The sequence below is a fragment of the Apodemus sylvaticus genome, chromosome 1 (genome assembly GCF_947179515.1).
Source record: "Apodemus sylvaticus chromosome 1, mApoSyl1.1, whole genome shotgun sequence".
NCBI classification, from domain to species: domain Eukaryota; kingdom Metazoa; phylum Chordata; class Mammalia; order Rodentia; family Muridae; genus Apodemus; species Apodemus sylvaticus.
Window position 1 is genome coordinate 191403192 of NC_067472.1, and position 14175 is coordinate 191417366.

The window sequence follows — 14175 nt, forward strand, 5'->3', positions numbered from 1 at the left end:
TCTCAAACTACTAAGAGCCCTTGAGATGGCTCAGTGGCTAAAAATGCTTGTCCCCAAGACTGACAGCCTGAGTTCCATCCTTGGGACTCATAAGGTGGAAAGAGTAAATGGTCACAGTTGTGCTCTGACCTGCACAAGCACCTGCAGCACGCCCCCCCTCCCCCTTTAAAGCCAGCACTTGGGAAGCAGAAGCCGGAAGCAGAGCAGATGGATCTCAAAGTCTGAGACCATTCTGCTCTACAGAACCTGTTCCAAACCAGCCAATTTCCAGGCCATTGTGAGACCTTGCCTCAATGGGGAACAAAGGAAAAGTAAAAACACAGTCATATACCAAGTGAAAGGAACAGACCCCACCCCCGCCCCCAATAAAATATGTCTTTGAAATGTCCAGATATCCATGGAGACATGGATGGTTTAAAAGAGCTTGGAGATGGATGAATGGGAATTACTACTAATGTGTTGGGGGGAGAGGAAGGGAGGTCAAAAGGTCTTGGAACTAGAAAGGTATGATAAATATACTGACTGCTTTTTAAGACCTAAATAAACAGCTGGAGATTATATTTTTACACTCTTGGGTACCTTTCTCTCTGCTAGTTCCCTAAAACATTCTCTGCCTTTCTCTTTCCGCAGTAAGCAACGACCCCAAGGATTTAAGATAACACAATGCAGGAGACTCGATCTGTCAGCAAATTGTCCAGAAGTCCAATGAGGCCAGGTACCCTTGAGATCCGGAACACCTGGGCATAGAGGAGTGGGTCTCAGGGGCCAGGAATCACATCCCCTTTCCTCCTTCCCTCACAGGCCAGCAGGGTGCTGCGTACCCCGACTGTAAGGCCGCATAGTGCTGAGAACACCGTGTGGGGTCGCGGAGGGGGGAGGGGGATGGGATCCTCCTTCTCCCACAGAGACCAGAGCTAGATATAAGTTTATATTATTGGTGAGGATGGGGTGGGGCAGGTGTCAGGGAGAAGCTCAACTTTGTAGGGATTAAAAGTCCTAGTCTGAGACTCAAAGCCCTGTCTTCGTGCTGCTGTTTTGCGCTCTTGTGCGCGGGTCCCCCAGGGGGACGGCCTACAAGAACCAGGGGGTGGGGCCTCCACTGATCCCACCCCCCGCATTACAGACGGCTCTCTATTGGCTGGGGTTCTCTGGAGCCAGCCAATCCGGCCTAAGGGTCCTATTTTGCTCGCGTGCTCTTGGGACCAGCCCCCACCGGTGGATACCGCAGCCCTGGGGTTCCAGCTACGTTGGTCCACTTGAGTCTGGTGAGGACGGCGGGGTGGTGTCTAGAGTGGGTCAGGAGCTGGGAAAGGTGGAAGCGCGGGGCGCCCTCTAGGCCGCACGGAGCCCTGCACACCTTCCTGCAGGAATTGCTACTTGGATGTTGGGTGTTCAAGCCCAGAAGCCCCCTCCGGGCCAATGGACAACGCCGCCCTTCGACCCGCGCTTCCCTAACCAGAACCAGACGCGTAACTGCTACCAGAATTTTCTGGGTGAGACCGGTCGGGCCAAATTCGAGGTGGGGGACCCTGACCTGGAGACGGTCGGAGACGGTTGGAATGGGAGGCCTGGCCGTGGCCTCGAGGGGGTGGGGCCTGCACCGGAGTAGGTGGGGCCGAGCATGGAGGGGCGGGGCCTGGGATGGAGGGAGGCTGCTGGGATGGAGGGAGTAAGATTGCCACGTTGGGATTGAGCCAGAAGGGATGGAGCCTTGTCTGCAAAGGGCAAGACCAGGACTGAGGGGGCGAGATCAAGGGAAGAGGAGCGGGACTTGAGGTGAAGGGAGGCCCCTGATCTGGAGCCAGCCGGAGAGGAAAGGTGAGGCGGACAAGCCGCAGGGACTAGACCTCTCTAGGTGATGGAGCTCAGTCAAGAAGGGAGTTTGGGGGGCTGGAATGGGAAGGAGGAACCTGATGGGTTGGAATAGGTACTGTGGGACCTAAGTCTGGAGAGGAGGGGCCTGTTCTTGATTGGGCGTGGCTTGTCTCGAGGACTCCCCGCACCCCACCCCTCTGCACTCTGCAGACTACCACCGGTGTATGAAGGCCATGAATCGCCGCGGAAAGAACACACAGCCCTGCGAGTACTATTTCCGAGTGTTCCATTCACTGTGTCCCATCAGCTGGGTGAGAGGGCGGAGAGGGGTTGGTGGAAAGGGGTCGTGGCCTCAGACTCAGGCTGAGCGGCCGCCGGGGTCCCTCTGCCACTGCAGGTGCAGCGCTGGAATGAGCAGATCAAGCAGGGAACTTTCCCGGGCAAAATCTGAGTTTGCACTTGAGCGCTGTTCCCAGGGCGGCATCAACCTCCAGTGACCGCTGTCCTTTCATCGAGCCCCAGCCTGGGTTGCCCTTCTCCTCCACCTTGTCTTTATGACACAAATAAAGTTATGGTGCTGCTAACATTTCTTTTTCTTTTCTTTCTTCTTCTTCTTCTTCTTTTTTTTTTTTTTTTTTTTTTTTTTTGGTTTTTCGAGACAGGGTTTCTCTGTATAGCCCTGGCTGTCCTAGAACTCACACTGTAGACCAGGTTGGCCTCGAACTCAGAAATCCACCTGCCTCTGCCTCCCAGAGTGCTGGTGTGCACCACCACTGCCCAGCTATTTGTTTCTTTTCTTGCAGTGTTTCTTGTGTTTGAGACAGGGTATCTCCTGCTAATCCTGGAACTATCCCATTTCCTGCCCCCCAGCACTGGCGTTACAGCCATGGGCCACTGCACAGGCTTTTTGCATGCATGGTGGGGATCCATGCATACATGGCGACTGCTTACCGGCTGAGCCCCTAAAAACTGCTGCTTTTGATCACGGGGGCAAGGAGGATTGCAGCCCTTGAGTTAAAGCAGTCCTAATGCCCAGGCAGGTAGGTAGAAACAAGCTGAGAGGCTCTTGTGTATTGCTTCTGATCATGAAATCCAGATCTCAACATTGAAGGTAGCCTGTGCCTTTAGTATAGCACTCCAAAGGCAGAGGCATGTGAATCTCTGGGAATTTGAAGCTAGCCTGGTCTACATAGTGAGTTCAAGGCTACATTACACAGTGAAATACTGGCAAAACAAAACCATTCCTAAAAAAACAACAAAACCTTCTCCAGCTCCACTGGAGGGCTCCACTGTGTCCTGTCTCTAAGTTGCCACACCTGCCTGCTACCAGTCTTCAGAAGTCCACACCTCAGCCCCCTCCCATCCTGTCTGGGCCGTGTGGGCTCTTCCACCCCAACCCATCCATTCTCTGGTCCCAGTGCTGCTCCATTATTCCCTGACCACCCTGCTTTGCCACTTCATTACCGTTTCATCGTGCCGTACCTTCAGTGGTCGCATGTCCCTCCAGAACCATGCTGTCCCCACAGTAAGAGCCCTCTTGTCCTGACAGGCCACAGAGGCCTGTCCATCCTTCAGCCACCACCCCACCCCCACCCCACCCCACCCCGACCCTGCACTTCTCTTCCAGTCAACAGGCACTCATTCTGGTTCCAGATGCTCCCAAACATGAATGACACCATTTTGCCAACGAGTCTATGTAGACCTTGAACCAAAGAGATCCACCCATGCCTGCCTCCTTCCTACTGAAATTAAAAGTGTACCACCACCACCACCACCACCCCCTGTCCCGATAACTCCCAGACCCCTTTTCAAAAATGTGTGAGTGGATGAGTGGGTGGGCGGGCGCTGGTGGGAGGCATCAGGTACCCTAGGGCTGGAGTTACTGGAAACGTGAGTAGCCTAATGCTGGGTCCTCTGGAAGAACAGCAAACACTCTTAAAATGAAGCTTTTCTTTTTAAAGATTTATTTTTTTTATTATATCTATGTACATTGTAGCTGTCTTCAGACACACCAGAAGAGGACGTCAGATCTCATTACAGATGGCTGTGAGCCACCATATGGTTGGCTGGGATTTGAACTCAGGACCTTTGGAAGAGCAATCAGTGTTCTTACCCGCCGAGCCATCTCTCCAGCCCTCAACAGCAAACACTCTTAACCACTGAGCCTTCTCTTCATCCCCGAGAGTGATCCTGTTTATTGTTCTGAGATAGTTTCTTGTACTCACGCTAGCCTCAAACTCTTAATCCTTCTGACTCTATCTTCCAAGTGTTGGGATTACAGCCACCAAGCCCAGTACTAGTAATCCTAAACAGAGCCAGAGGCCTCTGGCCGGGTGTGCGGCGGCATCTGCTATTACCCACAGCTCTCAGCCTCCCAGCTAGACCTGACCTAATCCTCAGACTCTTGTCTTAAAAGACCTCAGGTGACTACATTTAACTCCCAGGTTCAAAGCTGATTTTGATTATGCAGGTCATCTTCCAGAGTGACCAACCTCAATTTCTCCAGCTGTAAACCAAGATGGCTAAGACTCGGGTTATCAGAAACAGGATAGGAGGGACGGCTGAGCTCCTAGGTCTGGCTGGTCCCACCCTTGATGACCTGTCTACCACCTGCCCCATGGGCTGCTCACCACCCAGCAAGGCACACCCCAAATGGCAGTGATGACTACATCTAGACCTTGGCCTCAGAGCTGTCTGACCACAACCTGAGAGGGAGGGGCAGGGTGGAAGTACAGGGTGATGACGAGGCTTCAGGAAGATGCTGGTCACTCACCATCCTGACAGGTGGCGTTGCTGATAGAACAGCAGCTGATCAGGGGGCATTGTTAGGGGAAGAGGTTAAATGCTGCCTGGCGATGTAACAGCGTCTCCCAGTTAGGTGTCTGGAGCACAAGCTGATCAGCTGGGCACCCATCCTGTCCTGAGTTCTGGGTCTAGAGTACATAATCTCTCAATGCCCATTCCTTTCCTTACCTCTTCCCTTCCTCAGGTCCAGAATCCCTCTTGTCATCGTCACTTGACTACTTCCTGTCTCTAACACATTTTAAGGCCAGACCGGCATCAAGCTTTCCACACAGCTGCTTCCACCTCACAGTCACCTGCCTCTGCCTCCCAAATGCTGGGATTAAGTGTGTGTGCCGCCACTGCCCATCTGTTCTGGGCCATTCTTAGAATCCTGGCCAACTCTGCCCATGCTTGGCCTACACAGGGGCCAGGTGACACCTGGCCTGCTGGCCCCCACCTGGACAACTTGCCTTCACACACCCTTTCCACAGCTCTCTGGGCCTGCAGCTGGTTTCCCCCACCTACATCTACTGGCTTAATTTCCCATGATGCCAGGGCCACACCCTGTCTCTTAGCAGCTTCCCCAGCTTAGAGGATTTAGGACCCATTGCCCGTTTTCCTCTTCCCTCCAGCTCGGCAGTTCCTCAGAAACCTGTTTCTTCCTGGGACTACTGGTGGGTTTCATGTGCTTCCTGGGCAGAGGCCACAACATCAAAATGGCTCTGCTGCTGCCCGTGATTTGTCCTACAGATCTTAAGACCCCACTTCCCTTCCAGACACTGGCTCTCCCTGTAGGACCCGATGGTGCCTGGAGCGGTCAGATCAACTTCCAAGGCTCTCTAAGGGGGAGAACCCGGTTAGGGAAAGCCCCAGTGCGGCGGCACCAGTTTCCATGCTCGCTCTCTTCTTTCCTGGCTCCTTTTTCTTTCCAGGTATGAAGGATCACATTGAGGGCGTGGCACCTGCTAAGCCCTCTACCACCGATCTACACGCCCAGCTTGTTCACTCCCACTGTAGAACAGGGAGGCTTGGGGACAACTGGGTCGGTCACAGGAGGTTCCCTCCACCCCTCAGCAGGACTGAGCTTCTTCATCCGTTTATATCACCTCCTCCCAAACTGCTCCTGAATAGGCCCACCCCCCAAGTGCAGTTTTTTGTTTGACATTTCCACTATGTAGCCTTGGCCTGCCTGGAACTCCCTGTATAGATCAGGCTAGCCTTGAACTCACACAGATCTGTCTGCTTCTGCCTCAAGTGTTGGGATTAAAGGGGTGCTACAATACCAGGCCCTGCTCTAGATCTAGTTGAGAAGTAACAAGTCTCTGTGTGGCCTCAGTCAAGTCGTCCTCCTTCCTGGTCATCAGTTATTGGTTATCTCCTCAGTTCCCACAGCAGAGAATGCATGTGGTCGTGTCCTATAAGCACACTTTGTGCAGTTACAGGCTTTATCTTAGACCAGCAGTCCCCAGAACCCACTGTCCCCTCCCTTCTTGGTTTTTTTTTTTCCGAGACAGGGTTTCTCTGTGTAGCCCTGGCTGTCCTGGGACTCACTCTGTAGACCAGGCTGGGCTCGAACTCAGAAATCCGCCTGCCTCTGCCTCCCAAGTGCTGGGATTAAAGGCGTGCGCCACCACTGCCCGGCTCCCTCTCCCTTCTTAAGGCACATCGGGATAGTTGTCAGTCTCTCAAGCATGCCACCTCATCTTCCCAGCCAAGCTGAGATCTCACCCTCCAACCGACATCCCATAAAACCACAGAACACTCCTAAGGGCTTACAATGCTTTAATAAAAAGTTCAAGTTCTTCCAATCTCCCTCATACCCCATTCTGGTGCGGGGAGGAGAGGGAGCCTCCCCTGCACCCCAGTAGCACCAGGGATAGCACCGTGAAAAAGATGAGGTCACACCTGGCCTCCCTGAGACCCATGGGGCAGAGCCAAGAGCCACATGCACCCCATCTGACCGCCCCCGCCTCCATCAACTGCAGAGCTGAGGCCAACTCGCTCCCCACAGTGGGAGAAGCTCCGGGAAGGCAAACCCCAAGTCAACTCCACCTGAGGCCTGGCCTTCTGGAGAGTCGCCCCCACGCCCTTATGGCTTTGCTCCCTGGGGAGGAAGCGGCTGAGGGGAGGAAGATGACTCCTACAGTCCTGAGGTGGGGACAGAGATGGGGACATCAAATGGCCAGGGCTCCCTACTGGGTGGGCTGGCTCAGGGTTCAGCAGCCATAGAGCAACAAGGATCAACTCTCTAGGGATGTCCGAAACAACACACTCCCAGGAGCAGACCTGGGTTAAGGGTCAGCTCCCTCCTTCCCTCCCGGAGGGTGCAGGGTAGACACTCTGCACTGCATTCGGGCTCCCTGGAAGCAGCCTATCATGGCTCGCCACTGTTGATGTCCAGATCAATAGAACCATGACTGACCACTAGCCGGAGGCGCTTAGGTGGGCAGAAAGGAGCAAAGGTAAGGGCCTGCTTGGGGATGAGGTCAGGGGTGGGGACAGGATCTGGGTTCCCAGCGGGCACAGGAGCCACTGGCAGGGCTGGGGCTAGGCGGGTCAGTTCAACACGCACCACAGCAGGCAGCCCATAGCGCCGGGCCCAGTACCAGTCCTGTTGTAGCGTCCAGCGAGTCTGGGGGAGCAGCTGTAGAGTCACCGTGGCCTCAGCCTGCAGGTGGCAGTGGGGACCACAGCCTCCCCATCGGTGCAGGGAGACACAGGCAGTGTGGAGGATAGGGGGCAATGAAGCCTGGCGGATCCTGGGGCGATGGCGGCGGGGGTGGCGGCGGGGGCGGCGGCACTTCTTGGGACGTACTCTGGGCTGGGGCTGAGGCACCCACTGCAGCCAGAGGGGCAAGTAGTCCACGTGGGAGCCGACAGGCAGCAGGAATGGGGGCTGGCAGGTAGCTGTGGAGGTCAAAGACAGAAAGAGTGAGGGCCCGCCAACAGGACCTGTGCAGTTCTTCCTCTGGACAGGTCAGAAAAAGGGACCGAAAGGCTAGAGAACAGGCATGCTCACCACAGAACGGGTCAGGGCGCAGTGGGGACAGGTGGGAGCAGGCCGGCCAGCTCATCAGGCTCTGCTGGCCGCTGTCCACGCCCTGCTGCAGACGCCTCTTTGTCTCCCGGAGCTCATACTTGTCCAGGGGCTGTGGCCGCAGCTCAGGCTCCCTGGACTGCAGTCTGAAAGCCCCCTCACCTTTCCTGCAGGAACAGAAAAGGGCGAAGGCAGAGGCTGGGCTGGACATGTTTCAGGGTGAGTCCTGAGGATGCACCCCAGCCCAGCAACCCTGGACCTCCCTGGGCACCTGACACGCCCTGCCCACTCGGTCCCTGCCTACCTCTCACAGGTATAGCATTCACAGTGCTCATTCTTCTCACCGAAGAAGCCCTCGCCATAGAAGCAAGTCACCTCATCCCCGGGCTCAATGTCCCGTAGCACCTTCACACAGGCAGTATTCCTATCTGAGGGCACAAACTGAGGCCATGCCCCCTCAGCACCCTAGCCTGGAGCGCAGGGCAGGAGCTGTCCAGCTCCACAACCTGGCCAGGCACCCAGGTCCGAGGGTTCTGTAATGAATTAGGCCACAGCTAAGGAGCCCACTCCTACCCCACCATCTATTGGTAGCTCCTCTGGCTGGAGCCTGTTCTCCACAGAGCCTTAAGAGCCTGCCTTCTGGTCTACCCCTCCCTGTCAGCCAGTGGGCTAACCTGACCCCCAGGCGGGATGCAGTGCCACTCCTGCACTCTCCCTCGGACTTGTGGACAAGTATCAAGCTCTGCCCCTCAGACCGACCCGTGCCCCCAGCAGAGCCCCTCAAGAGCCCCTCCTCTTTGCCACCCTGCCTCTGTGACTACTTCTCATTCTCTCAAGGCTTGTGTCCCCTTAGCACCCAGATTCCCATCCTCCGGCCTGGCATTCAGCATCTGTCATCCCGAGGCGACCCTATAGACTCCTCATTCTTATTTCCCTCCCATATCTGCACCTACCTCTCACTCCATATCTGGACGGGAACATGGTCACCACCTAGCTATCTAGCCAGCTAGTGAACCCTGCCTGACGGCCTCCGGGACAACGGGCCAGTGCCTGAGTGTAGCGCCTCTTAGGTCCTTGTTCTCCTCTCATCCTGCTGCTCTCCCATGACAACCTTCACCACCTGCCATCTCCTCACGGCCACCCTCACTCTACACTCTTCCCTTTCCACTGAGGCCCCCACACACTGCGGCCATAGCCATCTAGAAACCAAATCTCTCATCGTGCCGCTAGGAGAGTGGACTGAGTTAGCAGTCAGGTTGCCACCATCTTTGGTTATGGTCCCAGCTATGTAGTGTGGTGTGGTGTGGTGTGGTATGTCTTGCCCTCTTGTGCCTCTGGCTTTCTTCAGCACGTAGGGAAGCTTTGCTCCTCCAGAGCCTGCTGAGTCCAGGCACCGCACTCAGTAAGCAAGCTGAGGGCCGTGACGGCGCCCTCTACTCTCTCTCTGTTTGCATGCAGCCAAAGGGCAGGGTGGGGCCTGTGTGTCATCCATCCACACAGGGAACAAGCCTTGTGCATTCCCAGGCATCTACCACCTGACCCCAGCAACAGTCTTAGGGGGTGTCAACAGGAGAAACTCTAGGCCAGGCCATACAGCCATAACTCTCTAGTTCTGAGTCCGGGAGCTAAGCTTCGGCCCTTACTCATGCCGTGGGTGCTCCCCCAGAGGGCTGTGGGTGCTCCCCCAGAGGGCTATAGGTCTGCATCCTGACAGAACACAAACGGGGGCTTCCGGGAACTCCCCTCCCCTTCTATTATTATTGTTATTACTATTTCTACTTGGTTATACACACACACACACACACACACACACACACACACACACACCTTTTTATGCTATGGTCATTGGTGTTTTTGCCTGCATGAATGTTTGTGTGAGGGTATAAGAAGCCCTTGACCTAGACCTACACACAGGTATGAATGGCCACATGGGTGCTGGGAACTGAACCCAGGTCTTGTCATCTTTCTAGCCCCCGTTTTAGCTTTTTGAAGACAGAACCTTGCTACTATCTAGTCTTGGGTGACCTGAAACTCACTATGCAGACCAAAGTGGCCTCTAACCTGTAGCAAGTCTCCTGCTTCTGTCTCCCAAACACCAACTTTACAAGTCCAAGGCACAGGGCTCCACTCAAACTCTGCTTCTGTTCTTGATCCGGTGGGCTGGTTTCAGGCCACTCATATGTAGGCCAGAGCACTACCACTGAACTACTATCTGTTCTGTTTCTGTGGTCCTATCTCAAGGTCTTACACACAGGAAACAAGCGCCCTACTCTGAGCTACAGCCCTAGCCCCTTTAAAATATAGTTTCACTGAAGTTACCAAGAGTAACCTAGAACTTAGAATTTCCCTGCTTCAGTCTCCCAAGATGCAGGACAAGACGCTATCACAGTCCACCAGACTCCCAAACCCTTTGCCACACGTTCAGGCCAGTGACCTCCCCCCCACCGTTTAGAAGCAGAGGTCCTTGGCCTCCTAAACTCGGCTTCTCCCCTGCCCCTGCCTGGTGACATCAGCCACCTGCTAATCTGTCTCCCCATTTCAGCCAGTAACCCAGGCTCTGCCACACTGACGCCCTTCTTGCCTGATGTCCTTGAGGCCACATGCCCTCCCATGCTGCCCACCCTAGGGGCTACTACCAACTAGGAGGGACTGCAAAGGACAGGAAGTCGCCTTGCCAGGTGGGAGAGTCAAACCAGCCCTCCCTCCACTTGAGCCCCACGAGCCCGCCCTTTTCACCCTCTGAAGCTCTCACCTTGCAGTTGGGTTTGCAGTCTGCCGCCATTGGTGAACAACAGGGAGGAGAGAAAGAGTGAGCCAGTGAAGAGAGCCCCTCTCCCCTGCCTCACGCACTTGCCTGCCCCCCAGCATCCATCCTCCCTCTAGCCTTGCCCTCCCTCACCGTGGTTGATGAAGGCAGCCGGGCCAAGCCACAGCTGGGCACTCCTCTTCCGGGTGGAGTACATGATGCTGAAGTCGTTCTCCCCGGCCCGGAGCAGGCACTCGTCCTCTTCCCGCAGCTCTGCGATGCAGCCCACCAGCAGCTCCATCTTCTCATGCTTCTTCCTGCCAAGAGGCGAGGCTATGGCTATCGGGCCCCAGGCACCGCCTCCCGGTCCTTGCTGGGGATGAGGGCCTCTCATGTACAAGCACCCTGGGAACAGGGGCCCTGAGACGCAGGGCCAGACACCGCATCTTCCATTCACTTTCTCTCAAATCCACCAGGTTGTCCTGTGTCACTAACCCCGCTTCCCCTGGGTCCTACCTCATCCAGAGGGACTGGGTCTCAGGTCCCAGCAGCCCCCTTACCAAGCACGGGTGGACACAATCTTGGCCCCATTGGTCTCCATGGAGTAGCGGGTGCAGGGCAGAATGGTGAAGCCACTCTCGGGCAGGAAGGCGCGGAGGTAGCAAAAAATCTGAGAGAAGAGTGGGGGAGGGCAGGAAGATGAGCAGGGCCAACCACGGGGGCCTCTTTCTTTTGGACCAGGTCTACTTTGTCACTGATTGTGTGGCCTGGGTCCTCTCTGGGTCTAGGTGTCCTCATCTGTCAAAGGAAGAGGAGGGTGGACTCATCTCAGCTCACCCGCCCCCAATTCTCTTCTAGGCTTCTGAGCTTTCTTTCCTTGCAGGCTGTCCCCAGCAGCAAGGCAGTCTTGGACCTGGGGCTGCTCTCCTGAGAGCTCTAGAATCTGCCAGCTAAATGGAGAGAGCACAGTGCGGGCCAGGATGGGGCAGGGGCTCCCTCACGTGGGTCTTGAGGGCAGCCTCCTGCCGAGGGGCACGGTTCTGGAAGTAGTGGGCCATCCAGCCTCCCAAAGTCAGGGCCCGGAATGCAGCCTCCAGGTCCCGTTGCCTTAGGAAAGCTTCCAGTGCTGAGCGAAGGTGGTGTTGTCGTCGCAAGGTGGGCACAGGGCTGGGAGAAAGGGTATGCCTGGGTTCCAGGGACTTCCAGGCCCCGGCCCCCACCCGAAGCTGCAGGGAGACCAGGCTGAGAGTTGTAAAAACCTAAGAGAAAGGGTCCAGTACCATCACCCCCAAACTCCTGCTCACCTGACATTCATCTTATGGGTGCGGAAGCCGAGGTAGGGGTCAAGAACAAGGCTGGTGGCCAGGTCATCATTCTCGCAGAGTTCTCGGGCTGTCACTCGATCAGGCCCCATGGTACTCTAAAAATCATGCTGCTTCTGGCACAGAACAGGGCACACGGATGCGCCACTTAGAAGCTACGTGGGATGTCTGTGGGCCCCCAGAGCCTGCCTATCTGTAGGAGAGCATGGGGGAAATTGATACTGACTTTACAGGGCTCTATGCAAGAAAGACACCCAACAGGTACTTTGGAGTGAAGAAACCCTAAGAGAAATACAGGCACCTGTGCGTTAAGGATTTCTCTCCCCTATTGTAAAACAGATACACGTCCCCCAATCACACACACTACCTTCCCAGGACATGTTCGCTTTCACGGATGTCAGCACACACAAAGACCACTTTGCCAAGTGCACATGTAAGAGACAGGTCCCTTGTACCCAGGAGAAAGGAAGATTAATTGGCAGTCTGAGATAACTCCAAAGGCTTAGCATTGCAGGAGGGAATTGGGATAGCTGGGCTCTCATCAAGGGAAAGGAGAAAATGAACTCCATGTTTTGAGCTTCCTGCCTGCTTTTGCTGACCCTTGCTAGGCTGATTCTTTGTCCCCAACACCTCCCTCCAAGGTCACCCTCCTCTGGGGAGCAGTCAAAAGGTTGTGGGTGGAACCCAGCAGCCATTAGGGGAAGAAGGATCCAGTACCTATTCCCTCACGGAGGATTCCAGCAAAGAGGAGGCGCTCAAGAGGACAAAAACAGGAAGAAGGGAGGAGAAACAGAATGGAGAGAAGGAACAAATCAAAACAAAAGGGTTGGAGGCAAAGAGGGAAAAAAAATAGATTCAGAAAACCAAATCAAATAAAATGGAGGGAGAGGTTACCCAGTACCCTCATTATGGTATGTCTGACAAGTCTGCGCTTTGGAAGAGAGCAAGGAGGCAGAGTGTGGCAGACACAGTTTGCTACTCTGGGAGAAAGATCTGGAAAAAAAGAAGTCTGGGTTAAACGAACAGGGTGCTTAGAAAAAATGTCTAGAAGCTGGGAAAAGACAAAGCCAGGTATAGGAGTAGGATGTGAAGAGAGAGAAACATGGAGGGAAGTCAGGAAGTCAGTAGGGGATTGGGGGTGGGGAGGGAGGAATGAGGCACCTGAGGTCGCAAGGGAGAAGCCCACGCAATCCAAAGCGTGGATACGCCTGGGGTCCAAGCGAAGGGCTCAGAGGTTCCAAGCAGGATTTAGGGGAAAGTCCTGGGGGATTTGAAGGGATGGAAACCTGAAAGAACCTAGGGGCACGAGGAGGGAATTGAGGGCGCTAAACAGCTAACCAAAGCCTGGGAAGGTTGTAGACGGGGTCTGGGGAAACAGAGAGTCAGAGAAAGGGCCTCAGAGGCCAGGATGGTGGGACGGGAGTCAGAAGTGCCCTGAGTGTGCCGATGCGGGGGGGGAAAAGGCGGCGGGGATGGGCCCCGGCGGGGCAGGGAGCGAGCCCTAAGGTGGGAAAGACCTGAGAGTGAAAGAGGAGTCTGCATGGGCTCCAAGGGTGCAGGGAAGGCTACGAGTGAGGCGCGCGTAGATCCGCGGGGCTGGAGACTTGGACCGCAAGGGCTCGAGGAAGGGCCGGGGGACAGCCGGGTCAGGGGACAACTGGGAGGCCGGGCGGCGCGGGGCGGGGGCCAAGAGGGGGCTCACAGGTCGGGCCCCGCGCCGCCCCTCACCGCTTCTCCTCCTCCTTCTCAGGCGCCCGCGTTGCAGCCGCCACCTCCACCCACCGCCTCCTCCGGCTCTCGTCAGACACAGCCGCCGCGCTTCCCGTCGGCGGGGGGGCGGGGGGGGGGGGGGAGAAAAATACAGACAGATCAAGCTTCTATTGGTCCAAACCACCGTCACTCTTCCGTTGCTATGAAACTTGCGCTGTTCTTATTGGCTGACTCTTATTGCTCTCTTTTTCCCGCCTCTCCTGGCCCCAGTCGGTGCCCTGACAAAACCCCACCACGCCCACGCTGTCAATAAATCCAGCGAATTACAGCTAATGGCTCGCGTCGCTGTCAGTCAGACCTTGCAATAAAAAACGTGTCCCGCCTCTTTATCCCACTGCCCCAAATGAATGCTTTCATTGGCTCAAAGAGCCGTCGCTCCAACCGAAACTCTGTCTGGGTCAGGTTATTCAGGTCCAAGTGAAAAGAGGGCGGGCCCTTCCAGATACAAACTTCGTATATTATTGGTTGGACTTGGGCAGGACCATGCTTCCATTCGATAAGGCCACCGCCCATCACCCGAGTCCGGAGCTCTATTCTCTTTCTTTCAGTTTGAGGGGGGGCAAAATCTCTGAGCGAACCAGGAAGGAAAAAGGTGAATGCACACGCGCACCGCTGCTGCTCTCCTCTCCCACCCCCTCCGTCTCCCCGCCCCCATCCCCCCACCCCGCTCCAGGAGACCATTGGTTGCCATGGCAACAGCC

At 55.6% G+C, this 14175-nt stretch overlaps 2 protein-coding genes across 9 annotated transcripts; one reads left to right on the top strand and one right to left on the bottom strand.

Annotated features, from left to right (window-relative positions):
* The first annotated feature begins 1201 nt into the window (after positions 1 to 1201).
* On the top strand, positions 1202 to 2399 carry LOC127683285 (cytochrome c oxidase subunit 6B2). 2 transcript variants are annotated; one of them, XM_052180393.1, is made up of 4 exons: positions 1209 to 1265; positions 1368 to 1493; positions 2026 to 2126; positions 2213 to 2399. In XM_052180393.1, exons 2-4 carry the CDS (start codon positions 1382 to 1384, stop codon positions 2264 to 2266), a joined length of 267 nt encoding a protein of 88 aa, XP_052036353.1. In that variant the 5' UTR covers positions 1209 to 1265; positions 1368 to 1381; the 3' UTR covers positions 2267 to 2399. The 2 variants fall into 2 exon arrangements, with proteins under 2 accessions (XP_052036363.1, XP_052036353.1); XM_052180403.1 differs by having other exon boundaries at positions 1202 to 1493; positions 2026 to 2083.
* Positions 2400 to 6364: 3965 nt separating this feature from the next.
* Kmt5c (lysine methyltransferase 5C) lies at positions 6365 to 13547 on the bottom strand. Of its 7 annotated transcripts, none has more exons than XM_052169998.1 (9): positions 13433 to 13547; positions 11687 to 11820; positions 11384 to 11549; positions 10943 to 11052; positions 10536 to 10699; positions 10389 to 10408; positions 7941 to 8077; positions 7619 to 7803; positions 6365 to 7506 (listed from the first exon to the last, which is right to left on the bottom strand). In XM_052169998.1, the coding sequence occupies exons 2-9, from the start codon at positions 11794 to 11796 to the stop codon at positions 6974 to 6976; spliced, it is 1425 nt and encodes a 474-aa protein (XP_052025958.1). In that variant the 5' UTR covers positions 11797 to 11820; positions 13433 to 13547; the 3' UTR covers positions 6365 to 6973. The 7 variants fall into 7 exon arrangements, with proteins under 7 accessions (XP_052025958.1, XP_052025960.1, XP_052025981.1 ...); XM_052170000.1 differs by having other exon boundaries at positions 11687 to 11897; positions 13433 to 13538; XM_052170021.1 differs by having other exon boundaries at positions 13407 to 13538.
* Between the last annotated feature and the right edge of the window lie 628 nt (positions 13548 to 14175).